This window comes from Hyla sarda, chromosome 11, assembly GCF_029499605.1.
Source record: "Hyla sarda isolate aHylSar1 chromosome 11, aHylSar1.hap1, whole genome shotgun sequence".
NCBI classification, from domain to species: domain Eukaryota; kingdom Metazoa; phylum Chordata; class Amphibia; order Anura; family Hylidae; genus Hyla; species Hyla sarda.
The window spans coordinates 37,699,018-37,723,795 of record NC_079199.1 but is presented as its reverse complement, the minus strand read 5'-3'; the positions used below and the strand labels follow the sequence as shown (position 1 = coordinate 37,723,795).

The 24,778-nt window shown below is 42.3% G+C and overlaps 1 protein-coding gene across 2 annotated transcripts in view; it reads right to left on the bottom strand.

The window, feature by feature from the left end:
• ARMH4 (armadillo like helical domain containing 4) overlaps positions 1 to 24,778 on the bottom strand; it is a 198,349-nt gene that overhangs the window by 17,565 nt on the left and 156,006 nt on the right. For both annotated transcript variants that reach the window (XM_056547376.1, XM_056547375.1), the window contains exon 6: positions 7,717 to 7,748. In XM_056547376.1, the coding sequence (XP_056403351.1) occupies positions 7,717 to 7,748 (32 nt within the window). The remainder of the gene's footprint in view (positions 1 to 7,716; positions 7,749 to 24,778) is intronic.

The following is a 24,778-nucleotide window of genomic DNA, read 5'->3' as shown; positions in this document are numbered from 1 at the left end:
AGCCTGAAGAGATGGCAAATGTTCACATTTTAGAAAATAAGCAGCAAATGACAGATTGGTCAAAAAATAGCTTAAAGGGATTATCCACCATAAGGTTACTTTAATACTTACTTGCCAGACAGTAATGGATTTGTAATTGTCTTGGAGCTAAATGCCTGGGTTGTGAAATAATGCTGTGTCTATCTTTTAGTGAAATGGCTATTTCCTGTCGAAGTTCCCTCCATCCAACTACAAGTCCCATGATCCCTTGTCTGTAAGTGTGAGGTCACTTTTCTCCCTCCCACACATCAGCCTAGAAGCATAAAAAAGCTGCCTTCCATGCTGTGCTGTAAACAATAGACCAGTGTTTTCTAGCCAGGGTGCCTCCAGCTGTTGCAAAACTGCAATTCCCTGTAAAATGATCTCCCTACCAACCAGCAGTCGCGCCACCCATTGAAGCTGACAGGCTCCCATTGAACACCTGACTGGTGATGTAATGTCTCAGACTGCACTACAACCTGGAAAAACCTGAGACAACACTCATTTTGTATGCTGTTAAAAATAAACATTGGGGCAAAGATCACATAAGTATTGTGAGACCAGCTATCAAACACAGGTAGAGACACTATATTATGAACTGCACTATCTTTACTGCCCCTGTAGCATAGTCAAATAAAGAAAATCCTGGAATATCCCTTTAACTCCCCCATGTTTTCTTCACCACTTTTTGAAGGGAAAAGTGATAGTACATAAGGCCCTATATGACTTAATGAAATGTTAATCTATATATATAAAACTCAATGGCCCTGATTTACTAAGAGTGTTGTGTAGTTTTCTTTGTGGGTTTTTATTCCCTACCATTTTTTCCATACATTTTGCTTTTTTTTTACACCTGCTCTGATCTGTAGGGGATAAGATGTCTTAGCGCCAGAGTACCCCTTTAAGTCCCATGAAAGTATATAGGACTTCAAGTACCTTACTCTACCCTTTTTGTGCATTGGTCCAGCTTGCAAGTCATGCCCACTTCCACAAAACCATGGCGCCTTCTATTTTGGGCCTACAATCTCTTCATCACAGCTCAGCCCCACTTGAGGACAGGATATGAGGATGCCATATAAGGTCCGGATATGAGCACAAGTTCTTCAACTCATATGTTGCTTTTCCTCCCTCACAAGGATTAGGTAGGAAAAACCGGGCAATGCCGGATACTCAGCCAGTATACCATAATATCAGAGGAAATTCAGCTTAAGACATTTTTCTACTTCAAGTTTACTTGAAATATTCATAAAATATTATGGACAGCTGTCAGAATCGGTGACGGATAGGACTTTCGGCTATTCATAGCATCAGCCATCTATGTCATTTTGAAGAAAGAAAATTGTATCTTGTATATTCTTCCTCATTAAGAGTGACTGTGGGCCTGGGAAGTCTGATGATAATAGATGGAGGTTGAGAAGAAGTGGTTAAAGACTGCGGTCCTCTCCAGGGCAAGCAATCCGTTAACCTTGAAGACTGTGATGTCATTTCTGACACTGATAGGATTCTTGCAGACAACACATGGTCTCAGCTCCTAGTACAGCCCTTATCATTTGCTCCAGGGATCTATTGTGAGACTGGAATATTTAGCCTGCTCTTCTCATGACGTAACAAAATCACCTCCCTAAGGACTCAGGACAGTGAGGGCCTCTGCTGGAAAAAGAAGATCTCAAATAGATAACGGGTCTCCATTCTAAAAATACGACAGCAGATAAGAATATAGCGTGCATGGTGTTATCACAAGTTAACATTTCCTTATTGCATTTTATATATGATGTGCTGGACATGTGACTTGACCATTTGAGTCATGAACAAAAACTTATTTTGCCCATTCCTTTGTCAATGTCAAAGATGGTTGACAACCCATATGGTTATCATTACAGTTCTTCAAGAACCATCAATCAGAGGGAGGAAATACCTGTTTACGCAACATTAACAAAATATTGGTTGTGCTGAAAACCAACATAACTCTAACTCACTAAGCTTGACTCCTGTGATAAGTCCGAATGAGTGACCACAGGTCACTTCTGCCAGTGTAATCTGTGAAATCAATGGCTAAAATGTCCAGGCGTGGTATTATAGCAGTAAGCAGAAGAAGTCATACAGGCAGAGGTCAAGTGGAGTATGGTAGTCACTGGCAATAGGTCAGGGCAAGAAGACTTTGGTTGTGACAGGTAAGAGGCAGTAGGCCAGGGTAGGCAGCAACAAAAAGAATGGTAATGAAACAAAGGGGATTTGAACCTTAAAAAACAATAATGAAGTATAGTTTTGTTTCTCACTTGAACTTAGGAACCTTATTACTCAGGTAGGTGGTGGTTTCTGAATTCACAAATAGGATGTGGTGTCAGTGAAATGAAGGTGGAGCAGACCAACCAGTGCACCTACTCTAATAGAGCCTAAGATAGCAGCTTGGAGGAGACTGCAGAAGGGATGTCAAGTTTGGTGAATGGAGGTGAGCTGCAATACCAGATACATCCCACAGGCAAGAGTGGTGCTATTGCTGGGGGGGGGTATTTGATCATACCTTGATCAAAAGTGTCCATTATCAAATAGTAATAAAAAAAAATATATATTTTGGTAAGTAAAAATACTGCATTATATTGAAAGGTTTCAACAATTATAAACAAAAAAAATAAATGAAAAGTTTTAGAAATACCATAACAGAGTCCCTCGCATGTTGTTGGGTAGCAGTTGAGATTTCATTACCACAGACTGAGTGGGGGGTCAGCAATGCGACTATGTGATAGGGGTACATTAATGAAGGTTGACGCAGGTTCATTACAAGGGCCCTGTCTCGATCAATACATAGGAGCAATTCCACTTTGAAAATGGAAAATCGGGCTGTGGTGACAGTAAATAGAGAAGAAGAATTGGTAGATAATACCACAAACAGGGACAATCACAGAATCCCGAAAAAGGCATTACAAGTCTGAAATGACTGGAAGCGTACACGTTAGCGGGTGACTTAATGCATTTTCTATTGTATTTAACATTACTGTTGATTGTCTGATTTATAAGCTATAAGGGAAATAAACTGGGCCCAGAGATGGTCTTAGTTGTATTTATTATACTTAAAGAGGAACACTGGTATATAACATCTTATCCCCTATCCACTAGTGTTGAGCGGCATAGGCCATATTCGAATTCGCGAATATTCGCGAATATATGGACGAATATTCGTCATATATTCGCGAATATTCGCATAGTCGTTATATTCCCGTTTTATTTTCGCATATGCGAACATTCGCGTATGCGAAAACTATCATATGTGCATATTAGCATATACAAAATTAACATACGCGAAACTTCGCATATGCGAAAATTAACATGTGCTAATTTTCGCATATGCTAATTTTCGCATATGCGAATTTTCGCGCGCCAGTCTCACACAGTAGTATTAGAGCCTTCTTTACACCACACAAGCTGGAAGCAGAGAGGGATGATCACTGTGATGTGTACTGTGAAAAAAAAAAAAAAAAAAACCAATATTCGTAATTACGAATATATAGCGCTATATTCGCGAAATTCGCGAATTCGCGAATATGCGATATTCGCGAATAATATTCGAATTGCGAATATTCGTGAGCAACACTACTATCCACAAGATAGGGGATAAGTGTCTGATCTTTGGTGGTCTGACTGCTGGGACCCTCTGCAATCTCCTGCCCGATGCCCCAGCACTCCTCGTGCACAGAGCGATCTCCACTCCGTGTAAGGAGACTGTCGATCACCACGCAAAACTGTGATCAACACGTCCTCTCCATGCATCTCTATGGGAGAGCCAGACATACATGAGCCCTGTATCTCTGGCTCTCTCATAGAGAAGCATGGAGGGGACGTGTCGACCGCTCACAGCAAAAGAAGAGCCGGTGTTCTGAACATAAATGTTCAGAACACAGGGTGACGGGCAGGAGATCGTGGTGGGTCCAAGCAGTTGGACTTCCAGCGATCAGAAACTTATCCCCTATCTAACCAGACAGCTAAATTACTCTGACCCCAGACAAGAGCATGGTAAATCAGAATCCAGATCAGGACCCAAAATAAATCAGACCCCAGACCAGAGCCAGAATGAATGAGATCCCAAATCAGACTAGAGATGGTCGAATTTTCCGAAAAAAATTGTTTTGATCCGAATATATTTGCTGTGAATCACTTTTAAAAACGTCTATTTCTGGCATACAGAGAGCCTCAAAAGGGGTGTAGAACTTAGAGCCTTGTCGTAATACACATAGGGAGTGTACTGGGGTAGTGAAATAATACTGTTATTCAGTATGACATGCAGATTACAGAGTCTGGATATGGCTTGAGACCATATGGCGTCACAATGGTTGCTTGCAGTCTTTGAATGGGGAGTGCTTCCTGTGATGATCTCAATTGGCAGACTATGAAACAACCTCTAAACTCTCCCTGTCTGCCTGCCTGCAGTGATGCTGGCTTAAGGCAGTAACGCTGATTAGTGACCACACAGCGCCCCGTTTCTTCTTTCTACTTTTCTCTAGTCAGAAGGAATGCGGGCTTGAGGTGAATGGATCGTCGTTGTAAAGATCTGTATTGCCAGTAACGGTGATTAGTGCACACACACAGTCTCTGCTCCCTCAGCAAAACAGGAAATGCCGTCTTCGGCAATGGCTGCAAAAAAATATAGGGCTGTGACATCACAGGGCTGGCATGCTGCTGATAGGCTGCATGCCACCATGTAATTCAGGGTGACCCCACCTACCCGCCTTCCCAGACTTCCTTGCCCCATGTCCTCACACGTGTAGTTGCCATTTTAGCCCCCCTGGCCCGCACAAAATGTAGTAAATGAAGCGATTCGTTACCACAAAGCGCGAGGAAATTAGGATTCATTCAGAAGTGAATTTTTCATGAAATTCAGAATGAATTCAACTTCGTCAGCTTCGATTCGCTCATCTCTACCAACAACCAAAATGAATCAGACTTATACCAGAGGTCAAAAGTAATAAGACCTAGACCAGACTGAAAATTTTATAAAACCACAAGACTAGAGCCCAAATTTAATCAGACCCCAGACCAGAGCCCTAAATGAATCAGACCTAGACCAGGGGGGCCCAAAATTAATCAAGGCCTAGACCAGATTCCAAAATTAATCAGACCTATACCAGATGTCAAAAATAATCAAACCTAGATCACACCTCAAATTTAATTAGACCAGAGCCCAAAATTTATCAGACCCAAGACCAGACCTAGAAATTGATCAGACCCCAGCTCAGACCTGGACCAAACCCCAGACCAAAGCCCCAAATAAATCAGACCTATACTAGACCACAGAAGTAATCAGACCTAGACGACACCTTAAATTTGAATGAACTCCAGAGTAGAGCCCATATTTAATGAGATCCCAGACCAGGGCCCAAATTAATTAGACCTAGATCAGACCCTAAAATGAATCAGAACCCAGACCCAGACCAGAGCCCAAAATGAATCAGACCCTAGACCATATCTCAAAATTAATGAGACACAGACCAGATCTCTAAATGAATCCTAGACCAAGACCCAAGACCAGAGGCCAATATGAATCAGAGCTAAACCAGACCCAGACCAGAGCACAAAATGAATCAGACCTAGACCAGAACGCAAAATGAATCAGAACCCAGACCAGAACGCAAAATGAATCAGACCCTAGACTAGACCTCGAAATGAATGAGACCCAAGACCAGAGCCCAAAATGAATCAGACCTAGACAGTACCCCAGAATTAATCAGACCCAGACCAGAGCCAAAATGAATCAGAGCTAGATAGGACCTTAAGATAATCAGACCTAGACAGACCCCACAATGAATCGGAACTCAAGTTTAATCCAACCCCAGAATAGCCCATCATGAATCAGACCCCAGACAGAATTCAAACGTAATCAGACTCCAAACCAGATCTTTAATTAAATTCCTACAAAGACATAGCTCTGAAATAAACCAGCCTAGCCCCTTCATTAAAGGTGTGGGATCTCACCATGTTACTCTGCCCTGGCCCCCTAACCTACACCTATCTATTTGCCTATCTAATCTAAAAATAAAAATTTGGGCAAAGCTTGTGCAATTCTGATCAAGCTCCAGCGCCACGATATCAGTTTAAATCTTCCGAGACTACAGAGATAATGGATACAGATTTTCCGGAAGTCCCATCAACCTGCATGGGACTTAAGGCAATTCTGTATCCGGATTGTTGTAGTCTACGGACATGAAGTATAAACATATAACCTGCTGGATCGTGATCACAGTTTTGCTTTAACCTTTCATCTAAAACTCTCCACTTATAGAAATGTGGTAATATTGTAGCCTCCAGCCTTACAGTCCTGACTCTTATGAATATCCATTTCCATCAATCAGTGCGGATTAATCAAACTGCACCAAAATGAAGGAGAGACGATTGCTAATTATAGGGCCCGGGCTGTCAGCGACCTGAGTAAATTCAGCGCTTCTCATTCAATTACCAACATGTGGATGTGGTCTGATGGACTGTTTATTGTGGTTTATTAAATTCCTCACCAACAAGTGCCTGCGTTCCTTGCCTTAACAGCGTGCTAGGAAAAACAACAGGCACGCTGTTACGAGTTAGAACATAAGGGGAGCTTAGAGAACGCAATGGCTTCAGCATATGGTTTTTCTTGGCAGACTTCTAAAGAGACACTACATGTACATATCATTTTAGGCACAATATTACGTGCTGATTTATAAGTATCTTTACAGCAGTCAGATCTTCATTTTTCTAATACAGACCTCCAAGCACTCAGCAAAGACATAAATGATGCAACGAGGTACTCTGAAACGACGTGTCCAGAGCAAAATCTATCAAGCACTTTCCCAGCCTCTCCTCACGTCCAATCAGAAGACAGATAGGACTGTTAATCGTGGCTAAGAGGAGGAGCTAGGGATGCTCTCTACACAGGGAGCTCTGAGTCCCTAATACAAAACTCCTGCATCCTTGGCAATTGCCATAATGGCGGTTGGGACAAACAATATTTTTCATGTAGGTTACAGAACTGAAACAGGGGAGGGGAAGGTTGGTTCATGAATTAATGTGTGCAACTTTTGATGTCCCCCGTATCAGGTGCACACCTGTGCACAAATGGTGCACCTATTTTATTATATCTGCACAGTCTGTTGTGTCCCCTCAAAATAACTCAACAAATAGCCATTAAAGTCTCAACCTTGGCAACAAAAGTGAGTACACCCCTAAGTGAAAATTTCTAAATTGGGTAAAAATTGACAATACATTTTGTGGCCACTATTATTTTCCAGCAATGCCTTAAAGGGGTACTCCGCCCCTACAATCTTATCCCCTATCCAAAGGATAAGGGATAAGATGTCTGATTCCGGGGGTCCCTCCGCTGGGACCCCCGTGATCTTGGCTGCGGCACTCCAGACTCGACTGTGGCACCTTTTGTTGCCAAGGTTTAGACATTATTTGATGTGTATTGAGTTATTTTGAGGGGACAAAACATTATTGCAGCATTTGTGACCGTTATGAAATGCACATATTAGACCTCCAATATTTGCCAGTTTTCCCTTTTAGGGTAGGGTCACATGTGCCATATTTTGCTGCGTATTTTCTGAAGCTGATTTTTACTACTTATTGAATTCAATGGGTTGGAAAATACGCAGAAGCAAATACACAGCAAAATACGGCACATGTGACCTCACCCTTCATGTATATTGGGAGATAAGATTTAGCAATGGAACTTACCTTATCTTTAAGCTTCTCCATCCAACTTCTCACTAAAAAAAGACAAAGAAAAAAAAAACATTTAGAAAAAGTGTGCATGTGTATAGGGAGTATGGGAGAGATAGCTATCTATTATGTATGGTCAGCTTTAGGATAGGCGTACGTACGTTCAATGTATGCAACTGGAGAACTACTAGTGCACAAACTAAATAATATCAATAAGGCTTCACAGACCCAACTTGTACCATACTTAATGGCATACAGTGCAGGGGTCAAGTCCTGGGGAATAAAATGTGGGAACTCACCCTAGATTTCCACTTGAAGGGCTACTAGACATCTTATACCCTATCCAAAGGATAGGGGATAAGATATGTGATCCCGGGGGTCCTGCCGCTGGGGACCGCCACGTTTTCCCTGCCACTCGGCGTTCGGTTAGAGTATTAGGTGAAGCGTCAGAGATTCATGACATCACGGCCCCTCAATGCAAGTCTATGGGAGGGGGCGTGACGGCTGTCACGCCCCCTCCCATAGACTTGCATTAAGGGGGCATTACTGTGACGTCACGAGCCTCTGCCCTGCATCACCAGTCATCCAGCACAGAGTGAAGTTCGCTCTGTGCACCGGATGTCTGGGGTGCCGCAGCCAAGATCGCGGGGTCCCCAGCAGTGGGACCCCCTCGATCAGACATCTTATTCCCTATGCTTTGGCTAGGGGATAACATGTCTATGGGTGGAGTAACCCTTTAAGGGCTGGTCCTGCAGGACTCCTGCTAATGGGAACTGTGTTCCTGCTGTGGAAAAAGTGCAGGAACTCCGTTCCCATGAGTTCCTGCAGGACTTGAGCCCTAGTTATATGTTGGAGCTCTATATATTCTCACATACACTATGAGATTTAGCTTGTGTTACTAGGGAAGAATATTACCATAATAAGGCATCAAATGGAACATCCAATTTTTTATTGTTGGACTACAAAATCTGACAGAAAAGAACCTTGGTATGCTTATGTGTGAAATCAAAAGGCATACAAAGGTGTAGTGGGGGCCCCAAAGATTTGCACGGTTGCCATATTACAGTTTGTTACAACTCAGGGCCTGCAATAAGCCATGATATGGCCATGCACATAAAGCTTAGGGGGCTGCACATTCTATATTAGGAAGTATTAGCTCTTGATGCCCCTTGCGCCGTCAATTCTAATCACAGCTATGGTGCTAACAAATTTAGACAAGCACAAAAGCCATGTGGAGAAGGGGAAAAAAAGCCACACTCCAGTGTAAGTTTATTCAATATCAATGTCACCAAAGCCTCCGGGGTACAGAGGCGCATGTGTTTCCCATTGGGACACGCTCTATCATTTCACTAAATGCAAAAACATGATTAGGTTGAAAAGCTCTCATTGTGATACAGAGGCGGTGTCTTCAGCCGCCACGAGGCATTCCAGCTCTCTTTTGAAGAAGATATTAGAGTTGTGTTAATATTTAATATTGCAGAGATGTTCTTTTTGTTAATAATACCCCGAGGCTGTTGAAGACCTTAAATACAGCTGTGACATAGCATTCACCGCGGAATAATCACCCAATTGTATAAACAGAACTATTGTGCTCCATGGAGGCTAAACTGCAGTCGTTCACATATACAGGGCCATTTATATAGTTAATTTGGTGCCTCAGCAAAATAGATTGGTGCATTGATAAGACCATACACAGTTTCCACTTTTTGTTCCCTTTTGGCCCCCCATCAGGGGCACCGATCAGCCTCCACCCTCCCTCACTCTTCCCTGTCATGACTGATTGACATACAGGGCTCTTTGCTGGGACCCAAGCCTTGTAGATTAGTTTTGCAGGACATGCTGTGGGTCAGCACCACTTCTTTGGCAATTGAGCTTCTAAGAAAAACATGCTTTTATAACTGAGCAAATTTGCTTCTACTCTGGACAGCTCCCGAGACACACGTCATCAGAGAGCACTTAGACAGAAAAGAACAACTCAACTTCAGCAGCTCATTAGTACTGAAAGGATTAAGATTTTTTAATAGAAATAATTTACAAATCTGTTTAACTTTTTGGAGCCAGTTGATATATAAAAATAAGTTTTTTCCTGGATAACCCCTTTAAATACCATTGTACCTTTTAGCATACAGTCTATTTATTACAGCATCAATGACTTGATTAGAAGGTCAATGGGTTTCCTGCCTGGCTACAGTAAAGGACCTATTTCACACACCGCATTGAATTACAGGAAGCTTAGCTTTCAGTATTTCCACCCAAGACAAATGTGTGAGGCAGCAAGGAATAACACTGACTGCATCCTTGATGGTGCCACTTGAATGAGAGACTGTCCTTCCATTCTTCTTCCATCTGTTGACCTTCAGTAACCCCAGACCTAAGATAAACCAATTATGTAATGGAAAAAAAAAAGAGGCATCTTGCCAAGAGGACTCGGAGTTTTTTGTATACCGTATACACTCAAGTATAAGCCGAGTTTTTCAGCACGATTTTTCGTTCTGAAAATGCCCCCTATGGCTTATACTCGAGTTAACTCTCCGCCTGTCAATCCCTTCTCAGTGGTCTTCAACCTGCGGACCTCCAAATGTTGCAAGTTGTAGTTGGAGTTGTAGTTTTGAAACCTCTGGAGGTCCGCAGGTTGAAGACCACTGCGGCCTTCGTCATCATCCAGACCCCCCTTTAGTTTTCTACTCACCTCCCCTCGTTGGGAAGGAAGGGTGAGCTGTTCCGGGCCATCTATGCTGCAGGGACCGTTTGGTGGGGAGGGTTAGTCGTTCCGGGCTGTCCATTTTCACCGGGGGGGGCCTCTTTTTTGCTAGACTAGTGACGTTGCCTTGACGACGACGCACAGGGATGCGCATGAACGTCCCTGTGCGTCGTCGTCAAGGCAACGTCACTAGTCCGGGCCCGGAGTGCGGAGAAGAGGGCCCCCCCCCCCCCATTGAAAAAGGACAGCCCGGAACGACTAATCCTCCCCACCGGACGGTCCCTGCAGCATAGATGGCCCAGACCAGCTCACCCTAACTTCCCACCAGAAGGGGAGGTGAGTAGAAAGCTAAAGGGGGGTCTGGATGATGACGAAGGCCACAGTGGTCTTCAACCTGCGGACCTCCAGAGGTTTCAAAACTACAACTCCCAGCATGGTGGGATTTGTAGTTTTGCAACGTCTGGAGGTCCGCAGGTTGAAGACCACTGATGAAGGGATTGACAGGCGGCGATGATGAAGGGGGGGGGTAATGATGACATGGGGGGGATGATGTATTTCCCACCCTAGGCTTATAGACGAGTCAATAACTTTTCCTGGGTTTTTGGGGTGAAATTAGGGGCCTCGGCTTATATTCGGGTCGGCTTATACTCGAGTATTTACGGTAGATATAGATTTACCCGCTGATCTTGTATTTTTTATCACAAACAACCACAAATGTCTTTTGCTTTTGCATCTGTTAGCAATTATATGGCGCCCTGTGCCACAATTATAGGTGCATCATGCAAAACACACTTATTCTCTATCAAATCTTTTACAGCAGCCCAGCATGGAGCACACCCCCATACAGGGGATGATGGAAAAGTATACAGTAGTTCCCACTCATAACGGATCTTCTAGTAAAATGACACAGTGTGGACAGAAATTAATGAAAAAGTTCAATTTAGTAAGTCGGGCAAAGAATCTTGCATGCTGCATAAGTGACAACATTCTGTAAACTATCCTGTAGATCAGTGGTCTTTAATCTGCGGACCTCCAGATGTTCCAAAACTACAACTCCCAGTATGCCCGGACAGCCATCGGCTGTCCGGGCATGCTGGGAGTTGTAGTTTTGAAACATCTGGAGGTCCGCAGGTTGTAGACCACTGCTGTAGATCAATAGTACATCAAAGTTCCTCAGTCTTCAGTTTACCCTCTGTCACAAGAACAGATGTATAATGGAGGTTTGGAAATAAGTCAATATAGATTTGGATTTAAACCGTTATATTTAAGGTATATTTATTAAAAATTGAATGGTACAACAAATCTAATAATAGATAGATTCACAAACCGCAGGGCCCTACAGCTGTGTAATCTATGGACATTAATATATCTCTTGCACACACATAAATGGTTACCTATGTTAAATGTGTCTACTTGGAATTGGGATAATATACTGCATATTTGTTCCACCTATTAGTCATATAATGGAATATCTCTTACTAGGAAAATATAAATAAGTAAGTGACGTTTTCTGTAAAATCAATACGATAGCATTCAGGACAATACCAGTTATCATGCAATTACATAATATATATTAGTTGTTTGTGGTAATGGCGGGGTGTGTGGGGCAGGGCAGATGTTGTTACCCTAGGGAACCCTTGTGTTCGTGACGCCAGGGCGTGGTTTGGTCTTAACCACCCGAAGGTATACCGCAGGATCCTGGGCTAGGCACGGGGGCAATGAAGACAACGGCCCCAAGATACGGACAAAGGTTGCTTTACTGAGGATAGACAGTTGGTAAAGTCTATGCAGTACAGCCAGGGCCCAAGGAGGTGACTAGTGACTCAGAGACCTCGCAGGTTTGCTGGGACTTGTAGTAGACAGGAGAATTTAGTGCAGGCCACGCAGGATAGAAAGAAGACTTGATTTCACTGACAGGACTGCGACTTTAGCTTACTTTGCACTTGACGTGTAGCTGCAGGACTTGACTTAAGACCTCCAATGTTCTGGGCACACACACTAAGACGACTTGACTGCACTGGACCTCAGGAACAAGAGAGTGAAGCTAGCTCCACCCAGGGTTTATATGGGGGAGACTAGCAGGGAGCCCATAGGTTACCTTTGGGGTCAGCTGGTCTTTAGTACCTCCTGGGTAACAATCACATGGTACATATATTAAAGACACAACACACAATATAATACAAAAGAGATTAGCTATAGTGCCATAGGTTGCAAACTTCTTGATAATGTTGCGCACTGTGGACAAAGACAAATCTAGATCTCTGGAGATGGATTTGTAACCTTGAGATTGTTGATATTTTTCCACAATTTTAGTTCTAAAGTCCTCAGACAGTTCTCTTCTCCTCTTTCTGTTGTCCATGCTTGGGGTGACACACAGAGACACACTGTCATGACCGACTGTGGGACAGGGAGAATGAGCCCTGACTGACCCTAAAGAGACTCTCCCTGCCCACTTGCCCATCCATCCTAAACGATGAATTAACAACTGGGCGCCGGTCCCTTCCTGCGTTAAAGGGCAGTGGCGTAAAAACACATAATATACATAGACAGTCAACAACTAGACAACCAGATATACCAGACAGAACACAAACACCAACAGGCAGAATATAGTGAATTAACAAACAGTTCATAAACCGGATATCAGATAAACGGCAGACATGATAAAATGAACAAGACTAGGTATGATAGGAGTATACAGCAGAATCCAGGAGATGAAGGGGATAAGCAGAAGAACTGAGACCCAAAACACTAAACTGAACAGGTAACATAGAACACTGTTCACAAACAGGTACAAGTACAAAGGACAAAGATCAGATCAACTAAACAGGATATTAATATAGGACACTGTTCACACTGGGACACAGAACATACAAACTGGACTCCCCACTGCACTATAGGAGTAGCCATTAATAATAAAGCCAAATAGGCTACTGGCCAGCGGACACACTCAACCATGTGGACAAAAAGCTAACCCAGGAAATGGAAATATAATACATGAAACACTAGACTAGAACCGGATGAGTCTGAATAGACTCCAGAATACCGAACAAGAATATAACATACAGAGCACAGAGTACAAGCAAGACTCAGACACAGAGAACACAGACAGAGCAGAACGAACAGACATAATCCTAAAACCGACTAATATAACACAAACTAAAATACAAGGAGCATGCCATATAACCATGGCTAAAAACCCAGATAAAAAGACAAGATAAATACAAGGTAAATGCTCAAGCAGAATATAGCACAAACAGACATAGTAGTATTGCACTCAATAACCAGCCCCAGAATGCAAGAGAACTCTGGCTAAATAACTCCACCCGAGTTCTCATTCGCTCAGAGCATTAACTATTCCCTATCCAGGTGGAATAGCAAACTGCTCTGAGCCAACTAGTGTGTGAATACACACCTAAACAGAAAAATACAAAAATAAATAAACGGACATTACACACACAATGCAAAGACTAAGTGAACATCTCTCCTTTTTATCTGCCTTCAGGTGTGATTTTTTTCATATTGCCCACACCTGTTACTTGCCCCAGGTGAGTTTAAAGGAGCATCACATGCTTGAAACAATCTTGTTTTTACACAATTTTGAAAGGGTGCCAATAATTTTGTCCAGACCATTTTTGGAGTTTGGTGACATTATGTCCAATTTTCTTTTTTTTTTCCTCCCTTTTTGGTTTAGTTCCAATACACACAAAGGGAACAAAACATGTGTTACTGCAATCCTTTTCTGTGAGAAATACCGTACTTCATTTTCTTGAAAATTTTCAGGGGTGCCAACATTTACAGCCATGAATAAATCTCCAATCCCCTTCAGGAGGGGAACCCCCCCCCCCCCTTTTCCGGGGAACAATGCCCTAACTTATAACCCAAATAAAATTTAACTTTTATTGTGATTGATTAAAATAACATGGGAAACCTGAAAATCAAATGTAGTGATTTTAAACTATCAGGAAATACAGGGTGTCTTCTAGTGCTACAGTGTAAAGTTATGGACGCCGATATTTTTTGTGCCACTGAGGATGCCGATATTAAAATGAATGCCTCCTAAACTAACGTTTCACCCGTGGACCGGCTTTCTCAAACCCCCCCCCCCCCCCCCCATTTTTTCACTGTACATACCACAAGCACGTTAAGTTCTTCTTTCATATAAAGAATTAATAAAAGCTAAGTTTTAATAAGACTGTAGGTAGTCTCTAGTTTAGGGCAGTCCTGAGGGGCTTGTCTCTAAAATTGTGATTTATATATTATTTGCCCTGAGACTCCTAGGGAACCAATTTGGTGTTGTTAATGGGGTACCAATGTCCAAATGTCCAGAAATAATTCAAAACTAAACACGTTTCAGGATGTATAAAAACAAGAGCAAATGGTGCAATACCCCTTCTTCAGTGATGTATCAATATTATGCCACTGAAGAAGGGCTATAACACCATTTGTTCTTGTTTTTATACACCCCGAAACACGTTTGGTTTTTAATTGTTTCTGGACTTTTGGACATTAGAACTCCATTCACATTGAGGAGGACTACTACTGGGTTTTCCTTTTACATTATTTTATATTTGAATTTTGTTTCTGAAATAAGGTCAGTCACTAATAGAAAGTAATGCCTTGACATGTTTGGCAAGTGAAAAGTACATTGACTTAAAGGGGTACCAGGACACAGGTGCCAGAAAGTTACGCAGATTTGCAAATGACTTCTATTTCAAAATCTTAAAGGGGTACTCCACTGGAAAACAGAGTAAGAAAAATCCCCATAGCAAACCTCTCCTACTCTGGACAGTTCCTGATATGGACAGAGGTGTTAGCAGAAAGCACTTTGGTCAGACAGAATGGAAACTCAAAAAGAAAAGAACTTTCTGTGAAGCATACAGTAGCTGATAAGTACTGGAAGGATTAAGATTTTTAAATAGAAGTAATTTACAAATCTGTTTAACTTTCTGGCACCAGTTGATAAAAAATTTTTTTTACAGCAGAGTACCCCTTTAATCTTTCCAGTACTTATTAGCTGCTGTATTCTCCAGAGGAAGTTGTGTAGTTCTTTCTAGTTTGACCCCAGTGCTCTCTGCTGACACCTCTGTCCGTGTCAGGAACTGTCCAGAGTAGGAGCAAATCCTCATAGCAAACCCCTCCTGCTCTGGACAGTTCCTGACATGGACAGTGGTGTCAGCAGAGAGCACAGTGGTCAGAGTGGAAAGAACTACACAACTTCCTCTGTAATATAAAGCAGCTGATAAGTACTATAAGGATTAAGAGTTTTAAATAGAAGTAATTTCCAAATCTGTATAACTTTGTCTTTGTTTTCCACTAGAGTACCCTTTTAAGGGGGTTATCCCAGCATAATAACTTACCACATATCCTTAAGATAGGTGATAGGTATCTGACCAGTGGGGATCTAACTTTTAGGCTAGGTTCACACTACAGAATTTCCGCCTGCAATTCCGCTTTGAAATTGCAGGCAGAAATTCTGCTTGTTATAATGTATAGTGCAGTGAATGGGTTTCCGTTCCCAAATTCACACTTCGGTATTTGTGAAGCGGAATTTGTGAACGGAAAATCCGCTTGAAAATTTCCGCCTGAAGAATGGTGTTGCTCATTCTTCAGGCGGAAATACTCGTGGAACACATTGCAGTCTATTGGAGACTGCTGTGTCCGCGCGGTCCTAGCGCCGACTGATGCAGTCGGTGCTGTCCGCAGTCGCAATCTCCGGACGGAAATTTTCTGCCCGGAGAATCCGTAGTGTGAACCTAGCCTTAGGATCTCCAATGGTTACACAAGGTAAATGGAGCAGCAGTTGAGCTGCTCCAGGACTCTTTTGGTCTCTGCTGTGTGCTTTCGTTCTCCGGATCACTGGGGTCCTAACAGTCAGACCCCCACCTATCAAATACTTATCACTTGTCCTGTGGGTAGGTGATTAATCTTGAGTTCACCCCTTTAACCCTACATTATGTGTAGCTGTATGGAAGTACCGTAACTTCTTAAACTCCGTTCCTTTCCTACTATCAGGTTGCCACTGCCTTTTAAAGATAAGAATAGTCTGGCACGTTGCGCTTCTCTATCCATTACAAAATGACACTTGACAGAACAGTCAATGGGATAGGAAACAGATCATGATGGCCTAAAACTCGATTTACACTCGGAATACATCCTGGAAGTCATGATACTGGAATCTCATTTTCCCCCCTTGTGTCAACACTACTGAATTTCTTATAGTCTAGTCATAAGCTGGAGCTGAATTCTAAAACAGGCGTCTACCTTCTCCTCTCTCCGAGATAACACTTTTTTTCCCAAAAACAGCACCACATCTGTCAATAATAATATTTAAATGGTGCCAGCAAATTCTGCAGCGCTTTACAGTTAAAGGGCTACTATTAAAGGGGTGTTCCAGGAAAAAACTTTGTTTTATATATCAACTGGCTCCAGAAAGTTAAACAGATTTGTAAATTACTTCTATTAAAAAATCTTTTTTTTTTTTTTTAAACTTAAATTTTATTGAACATTTTTCAAGATTTTACAAAAAATTGTATTAAATGTAGTATGGTTATAAGATTCTAAAAAAAAATAAAAAAATAAATTAATCCTTTCAGTACCTATGAGCTGATGAAGTTGAGTTGTTCTTTTCTGTCTAAGTGCTCTCTGATGACACGTGTCTCGGGAACCACCCAGTTTAGAAGCAAATCCGCATAGCAAACCATTTCTACTCTGTACAGTTCCCGAGACAAGCAGAGATGTCAGCAGAGAGCACTGTTGATAATTATTGAAAGGATTAAGATTTTTTAATAGAAGTCATTTACAAATCTGTTTAAAAGGGGTATTCCGCCCCTAGACATCTTATCCCCTATCCAAAGGATAGGGGATAAGATGTCAGATCGCCGCGGTCCCGCTGCTGGGGACCCCTGGGATCCCCGCTGCGGCACCGCGCTCTCATTACAGCACAGAGCGAGTTCGCTCAGCACGTAATGATGGGCGGTACAGGGGCCGGAGCATCGTTACGTCACGGCTCCGCCCCTCGTGATGTCACGGCCTGCCCCTTTCAATACAAGTCTATGGGAGGGGGCGTGGCCGTCACGCCCCCTCCCATAGACTTGCATTAAGGGGACGGGCCGTGATGTCACGAGGGGCGGCGCCATGACGTCACGCTGCTCCGTCCCCCGTATCGCCCGTCATTACACACAGAGCGAACTCGCTCTGTGCTGTAATGAGAGCGCAGTGCCGCAGCGGGGATCCCAGGGCTCCCCAGCAGCGGGACCGCGGCGATCTGACATCTTATCCCCTATCCTTTGGATAGGGGATAAGATGTCTAGGGGCGGAAAACCCCTTTAACTTTCTGGAGCCAGTTGATATATAAAAAAAAAAAAAAAAAAGTTTTTTTCCTGGAATACCCCTTTAAGCTGTGCATTGCAGTTCTATTCAATTCACTTGGAAAATAAGTAGGCCCTCAGGTGCTATCCTGGACAACCATTGTAATGTGAAGATCTATAGGAAATGAGGTAGATACTTATCCAGGCAATACGGAGTAAATGGAATCATTAGCACAAGTTTTATTTCTGCAATTCTATTTTTTCCAAATTGCCCTTTAGATGTAATGACCAAACTTAGAAGTGGCTGAGAAATCGATAGTTCCCTGTCTGCTCCTGCTGAAAAATTAGCAGCAACTACTTCATTTATAACATTGATTCTACGAGCCGTTTTCTGCTTTCTGGCGTTCGCTTCCGAGACAATGGACATGATCTATTAATATTCAATTAATCTCAATCCTTGGGATTTAACATAATGCTAATCAGTTTTTGTCATGATTCCTGTTGCAACCGTCCTGTGCTGTAATAAGCAATGGCTTCTCTTTATTATTTCACTACTGCAATGTGATGTTGGCTCTTTTTAGTGAAATGAATATTTGATGAAGAAAACAGGAATTATTTTTCGTATACACATAGAAGATAAGTCTCAGCACCTTTCCTTACGTTGCATAGAACTCAAATGGATGGACACTTGATCCACACAGTCCCTGGAAACCAACAGCAAATGACATCAATTGAAAAGAAGATAGCAGAGCACTCACCAGATCAGTTAAAGGCTTCTTTTATTGATCATGACGATCAGTCGGGATACATGCAGGGGAGGATGGAATGGACGCGGGGGTACAGGGAACGGCGTTGCCGTTCCCTGTACTCCCGCGTCCATTCCATCCTCCCCTGCATGTATCCCGACTGATCGTCATGATCAATAAAGAAGCCTTTTACTGACCTGGTGAGTGCTCCGCTATCTTCTTTTCACTTGAAGGAATTCTTTTTCAATATGTGATGTTTCCCTGTGCTGCAGTGCGTATAATGCAGATATATCATCTACTGCTTATTGAATATTCTATAGATGTGTTTGATTCTATTCTCTATAGAAATGAATAAATGTGATCTATCAAGGATGACGGTGCTGTTTTATTATTGAAATTGTTTAAAGGTAGCACACTGTATTTGCTCTGCTCTAAACTACACAAAAAATTCCCTTGACCAGGATGAAATATTCCAGTTTGGACTACACTGTCATTTTTTTTTTTAACAATTATTGGCCGGAGTTATACTCCTTTATGGCCTATGACAGGGTGGTTGGAACTACATGACAGCATCATCAGCCTCATGTGGTCCTGACATCAACAACAAGACATAAGTGATTTCTTTAGTCTCAGCAGCACCCAATTCTACCAATAATGCAATGCTCTGTCAGGCTACTTTAACAGTACCAACTCCTGCCAACACAATGCTCATTCAGGCTGTTGTATGAGGATCGACATTTGCCAACAGTGCAACAACTATGCTCTTGCAGGCTAAAGGGGTACCACGCCCCTAGACATCTTATCCCCTATCCAAAAGATAGGGAATATGATGTCTCATCACGGGGGTCCCGCCGTTGGGACTCGGCTGCGGCACCCCAGACATCCGGTGCACGGAGCAAACTTCGCTCCATGACGAATGACTGGCGATGCGGGGCGAGGGCTCGTGACATCACGGCCACACCCCTCCATGCAAGTCTATGGGAGGGGGGGGGTGATGGCAGACACGCCCCCTCCCATAGACTTGCATTGAGGGGGCGTAGCCATGACTTCACAAGTGGGGAATGGCCGTGACGAACGCCGGGTGCAGCAGGGTGATCATTTGTCTACGGGTGAAGTACACCTTTAATAGTGCCACCCCGAAGCTTGGCAAGACTACCTCATCAGCATCAACTCCTATAAACAGTACAGCTGCAATGCCAATGCCAATGCCAGGGTGCCAATGCCAATGCTTAGTTATGCTACTCGAACAGTATACAATCCCAATGTTCACTCATGAGTTAGCAACAATATAAACTTCTGCCAACAATGTCACCATAATGCTCAGTCAGGCTACCTCCCCAACATCAGCTCCTGTAAGCCATCTAGTTCCAATGCTCATTTAGGCTTCCAGGACAGCACCCATTACTATAATTCATGCAGCCCAAGTGTTTAGTTAGGCTGCCTTAATAGCCCCATTTCCTACCAGTGATGAAATCCCAATGCTCTATGGGGGAGATTTATCAAAACCTGTCCAGAGGAAAAATTGCCCAGTTGCCCATAGCAACCAATCAGATTGCTTCTTTCATTTTGCAGAGGAGAGATCTGATTGCTCAACTTTTCCTCTGTACAGGTTTTGATAAATCTCGCCCACATGAGGCTAATTCAACAGAACAAACTTCTGCCAAATATACAGCCCTGATGTTAATTCATGATATTGCAAACAGAGCAACAACTATGCTCATCCAGGCTAACTCAACATCATCAAAGCCTGTCAATAGTGTCACACTAGGGCTTAGACAGCCTACATCATTATTATTTACGCCTATAAACAGCCTATCTACAATGCTCAGTCAGACTGTTTCATCAGCACCCATTACTGCCAATTGTGCAGCCCCAATGCCCAGTCAGGCTACCAGAATAGAATCGACACCTGCCAACACAGTAGCCCCAATGCACATCCAGTGTTCCCTAATTATCTCAATTCCTACTTACAGTGCATCCTGGTGGCTCAATCAGGCCACCCCTATAGCACCAACTATTTCAGGCAGCCATAACTATGTCAGGCTGCCTTAATAGCATCCCCAGCTAACAATTAACCCTTAATGCTGTGTCTGGGGTTCACTCAACTAACGTCTCTTTGTTCCGCTACCTACCTTCATAGTGTTCCGGGTAGTACTAAAAAGACCCCCCTTTACCAAACTTAATAATATAGGGGTTACCCCCATAAGGTGATTTTAGTATGTACCTGGCAGACAGTAATGGACATGCTTAGGAAGGATCTGCACTTGTCTTGGGGCTAAATGGCTATGCTGTGAGATTTCCATAACACTGTGGCTAGCTTTTTGTGAACTGGTATTTCCGTTGGTTTGAATGTTCTTTTTTTTTTAACTATAAATCCCATAATTCCATTTTCCTCCCTTCCACACATCAGCCACCCCACCCATTGAAACATAAATGAGCTGCATCCATTCAAAAGACCTGTGGTTTTCAATCAGGGTGCCTACAGCTGTTGCATTATTTGCAGATTGACCTCTCTCCCACCAAGCGATCGCTCCACCCATTGAAGCATACATGCTCCCTGTCATCAGCTGACTAGTGAGTCAGGTCTCGGCCGCATTGTAACCTGGGAAAAATCTGAGACAACAGTCATTTTGTATGCTGTTAAAAATAAATATTGGGGTGAAAATCACAGAAGAATTGTGAGAAAACCATCACACACAGGTACAGACACTATATTATGGACTACACTAACTTTACAGCCCCTGTAGCATAGTCAAATAAAAACAATTCCTGGAATACCCCTTTAAGATTGATCACAGAGCAAGCCTACACCTGACCATTATACACAAGAGAAAAGCTAAACCTGCTGATATAAACAGGATCAGATATATTATGTTGGATTTAACATGCCTGACTCTTCGTTCCTGTAGGAGATAACCCACTGACAGTGGGGTCTGGCGGTGGCTCTATTCCTTTTATCATGTAACAGTTTATTGTCAGTAAATGCACTCCTGTAAGACGAATGTTCTGTGTCTGAAGGCCACTTTTCTATATTAACTTTAGCATATTTTGTCAAAAAACTGGACGCTGTATCAGACAAGAAAAAAAAAATTAAGGCAAAAATATTTTCCCAGTCCCACAGCTGAACGTCTGCCAAGGAATTTATGAGAATTTTCAAAGTTTTACAACAGATTGTAACTTCTCTGTTCGGAACAAATTTGCATTAAATGACTTATGAGTTTGTGTAGGATGTCTGACATTGAGTGGTGCCCTGAGGATAGCTCATATTTATGCGTATGGGAACTTATATTAGATATATCATAGAGCTGAAAAGAAGAGAGAATATTTACTGAAGTGTGACCAAACCATAGGAGGCCCAATGCTCTCCTCTGCCAGGAAGACAGGTTGGACTATACAGAGAATACATGTATGTCAGATGGATACATGTAATACAGGTTTCAATGGACCTTACAAAAGCCTCAAATCTGCTATATAGGACCTTGTAGGATTATTTTAATGTACAATAGAAGAAAAAACTGAAAAAAATGAAAAGAATACAAGTTCAGAGACCATCAAATGAATATATGAAATCACTTGTATTAGTGGTTGGATGTGAACTAGTAAGTTAGAGAAAATACTTATTAAAAATGTTAACGTTTGGGCGATTACCTTTAGTTTTATGAATTCTTAGAAATAATATTGCTTCAAAGACATGCACATTTGACTTGACTGAAGTGCATATATAATGGTGCACGGAGAAAGAATTCCCATCTGCACTCACCTGGGTACAACTTCACTATATTTCATCATCATCATGAGTGGGATTGGGAAAAGGAGCGCAACAGCCGGAGTTGTGCGGGTGGGCGGCAAACAGCTGGTTTCGTGGCAAAAACCGCTTCCTCTGGCCTCCTCAGGAGGCCAGAGGAAGCGTTTTTTGCCGCGAAACCAGCTGTTTGCCGCCCACCCGCACAGCTCCGGCTGTTGCGCTCCTTTTCCCGATCCCACCAGGCCGGCTTTCCTTTACATGATGATGATGAAATAAAGTGAATTTGTACCCAGGTGAGTGCAGATGTGAATTCTTTCTCCGTGCATTTAATACAGATGTCTCCATTTCTAATGCATCTTTCACCCCCTGCTCTCCGGACGTTACTATTCCCCGCTCAGGACATTCCACTTGTATTTTGCACGACCTTATCTTTAGTAGTGCCGTCTCCTCTTTCGTCCTACCATCTCTATATTTTGTGCATATATAATGGTGCTTGGCAGGTAAGCGTTTTATTGCACGGGACGATTATCGGCCAAGCAGGACAAGGAATGACCAAACATCACTGCGCATTTCCCTGTATAATAGGGGATGTGCAGCTGAAGAATGATGAAAGCACAGGGCCACATGAATGATAAGCTCCCTAAACAAACGCTGATCTATGAGATCAGATGATTTAGAGTGCTCTTCAGCCCGTGTAATAGGGTCCTAAGGATCTGTTCACAATTCAATTCGGAGCCTCTGACGTAATTCTGTCCACAAGGAATTCCTATTCTTGCCTTCAAAACAACGAAAACCACAACAGATGGTTAATAGTCAATAGGGTTTGTTGGGCACCATTTGGATTCAGCACAGCATTTTGGCCACTTTTTTAAACAGATTGCACAATGCCGACATAAGATCCTTAAAGGGGTTATCCAGGAAAAAACTTTTTTATATATATCAACTGGCTCGAGAAAGTTAGACAGATTTGTAAATTACTTCTATAAAAAAATCTTAATCCTTTCAGTACTTATGAGCTTCTGAAGTTAAGGTTGTTCTTTTCTGTCTAAGTGCTCTCTGATGACACCTGTCTCAGGAAACGCCCAGTTTAGAAGAGGTTTGCTATGGGGATTTGCTTCTAAACTGGGCGTTTCCAGAGACAGGTGTCATCAGAGAGGATTTAGACAGAAAAGAACAACCTAAACTTCAGAAGCTCATAAGTACTGAAAGGATTAAGATTTTTTAATAGAAGTAATTTACAAATCTGTTAAACTTTCTGGAGCCAGCTGATACGTAAAAACAAGTTTTTTCCTGGATAACCCCTTTAAGGTAGCCAAACAAATAAGACACTGTTCATGTGTTCAGAAGGGAGCCAGATGCCTCTGGTGGTGGATTATGTCCCTCAGAATGGAGGGATCAAGAAGTTGAAATTCAACATGCCTAATCTTTCTTTTTCATTTAACATCATATGTCTGGGAAAAGTTGCGTAACCTCCATACACATTAGTTGGTTAGTCACTCCCACTGAAGTTAGCGGATATGGTTGATAAATGTGTATGGGGGCCTTTATTCCAGGTACTGCTCACCCTTTTGGGGGGGGGGGGGGAGAAAAAAATAATGTGAAGAAATTCGAAGTGGATACAGCAATTCCAATAAAACATCGATTTTATTAGTAGTTAAAGGGGTACCCCTTTAACTACGAATAAAATCGATGTTTTATTGGAATTGCTGTATCCACTTCGAATTTCTTCACATTATTTTTTTCTCCCCCCCCCCCCAAAAGGGTGAGCAGTACCTGTGAAAAAAAAATTTTATTTATTTTTTTTAAATCAACTGGTGCCAGAAAGTTAAACAGATTTGTAAATTACTTCTATTAAAAAATCTTAATCCTTCCTGTACTTATTAGCTGCTGAATACTACAGCGGAAATTCTTTTCTTTTCTGTCTGCTAACATCACGAGCACAGTGCTGACATCTCTGTCCATTTTAGGAACTGTCCAGAACATCCTATGTTTGCTATGGGGGATTTCCTTTTACCCTGGACAGTTCCTAAAATGGACAGAGATGTCAGCAGACAGCTCTGTGTTTCAAACGGAAAATAATTTCCACTGTAGTATTCAGCAGCTAATAAGTACAGGAAGAATTAAGATTTTTTAATAGAAGTCATTTACAAATCTGTTTCACTTTCTGGCACCAGTTGATTTAAAAAAAAAAAAAAAGCTTTTCACCGGAGTACCCCTTTAAAAAGCATAAAAATCTTTCACAGATAGCACTCACAGCACACCACCTAGCCAGTGATACACAGCAACATGGACGCGAACGCGTCCATGTTGCTGTGTATCACTGGCTAGGCGGTGTGCTGTGAGTGCTATCTGCAAAAGATTTTTATGCTGGTTAACTACAAATAAAATCGATGTTTTATTGGAATTGCTGGATCCACTTCGAATTTCTTCATATACTACATATCAAGCTGGGCCAAGCTGAGGACCCATGCAAAACCATTGGGAGGTGAGCTGAAGATTTTTCTTTTCGCTTAAAAAAAAAATATATATATACATTAGAATAATCCAGAGAGATTAGATTCCAAATGCATAACATCAA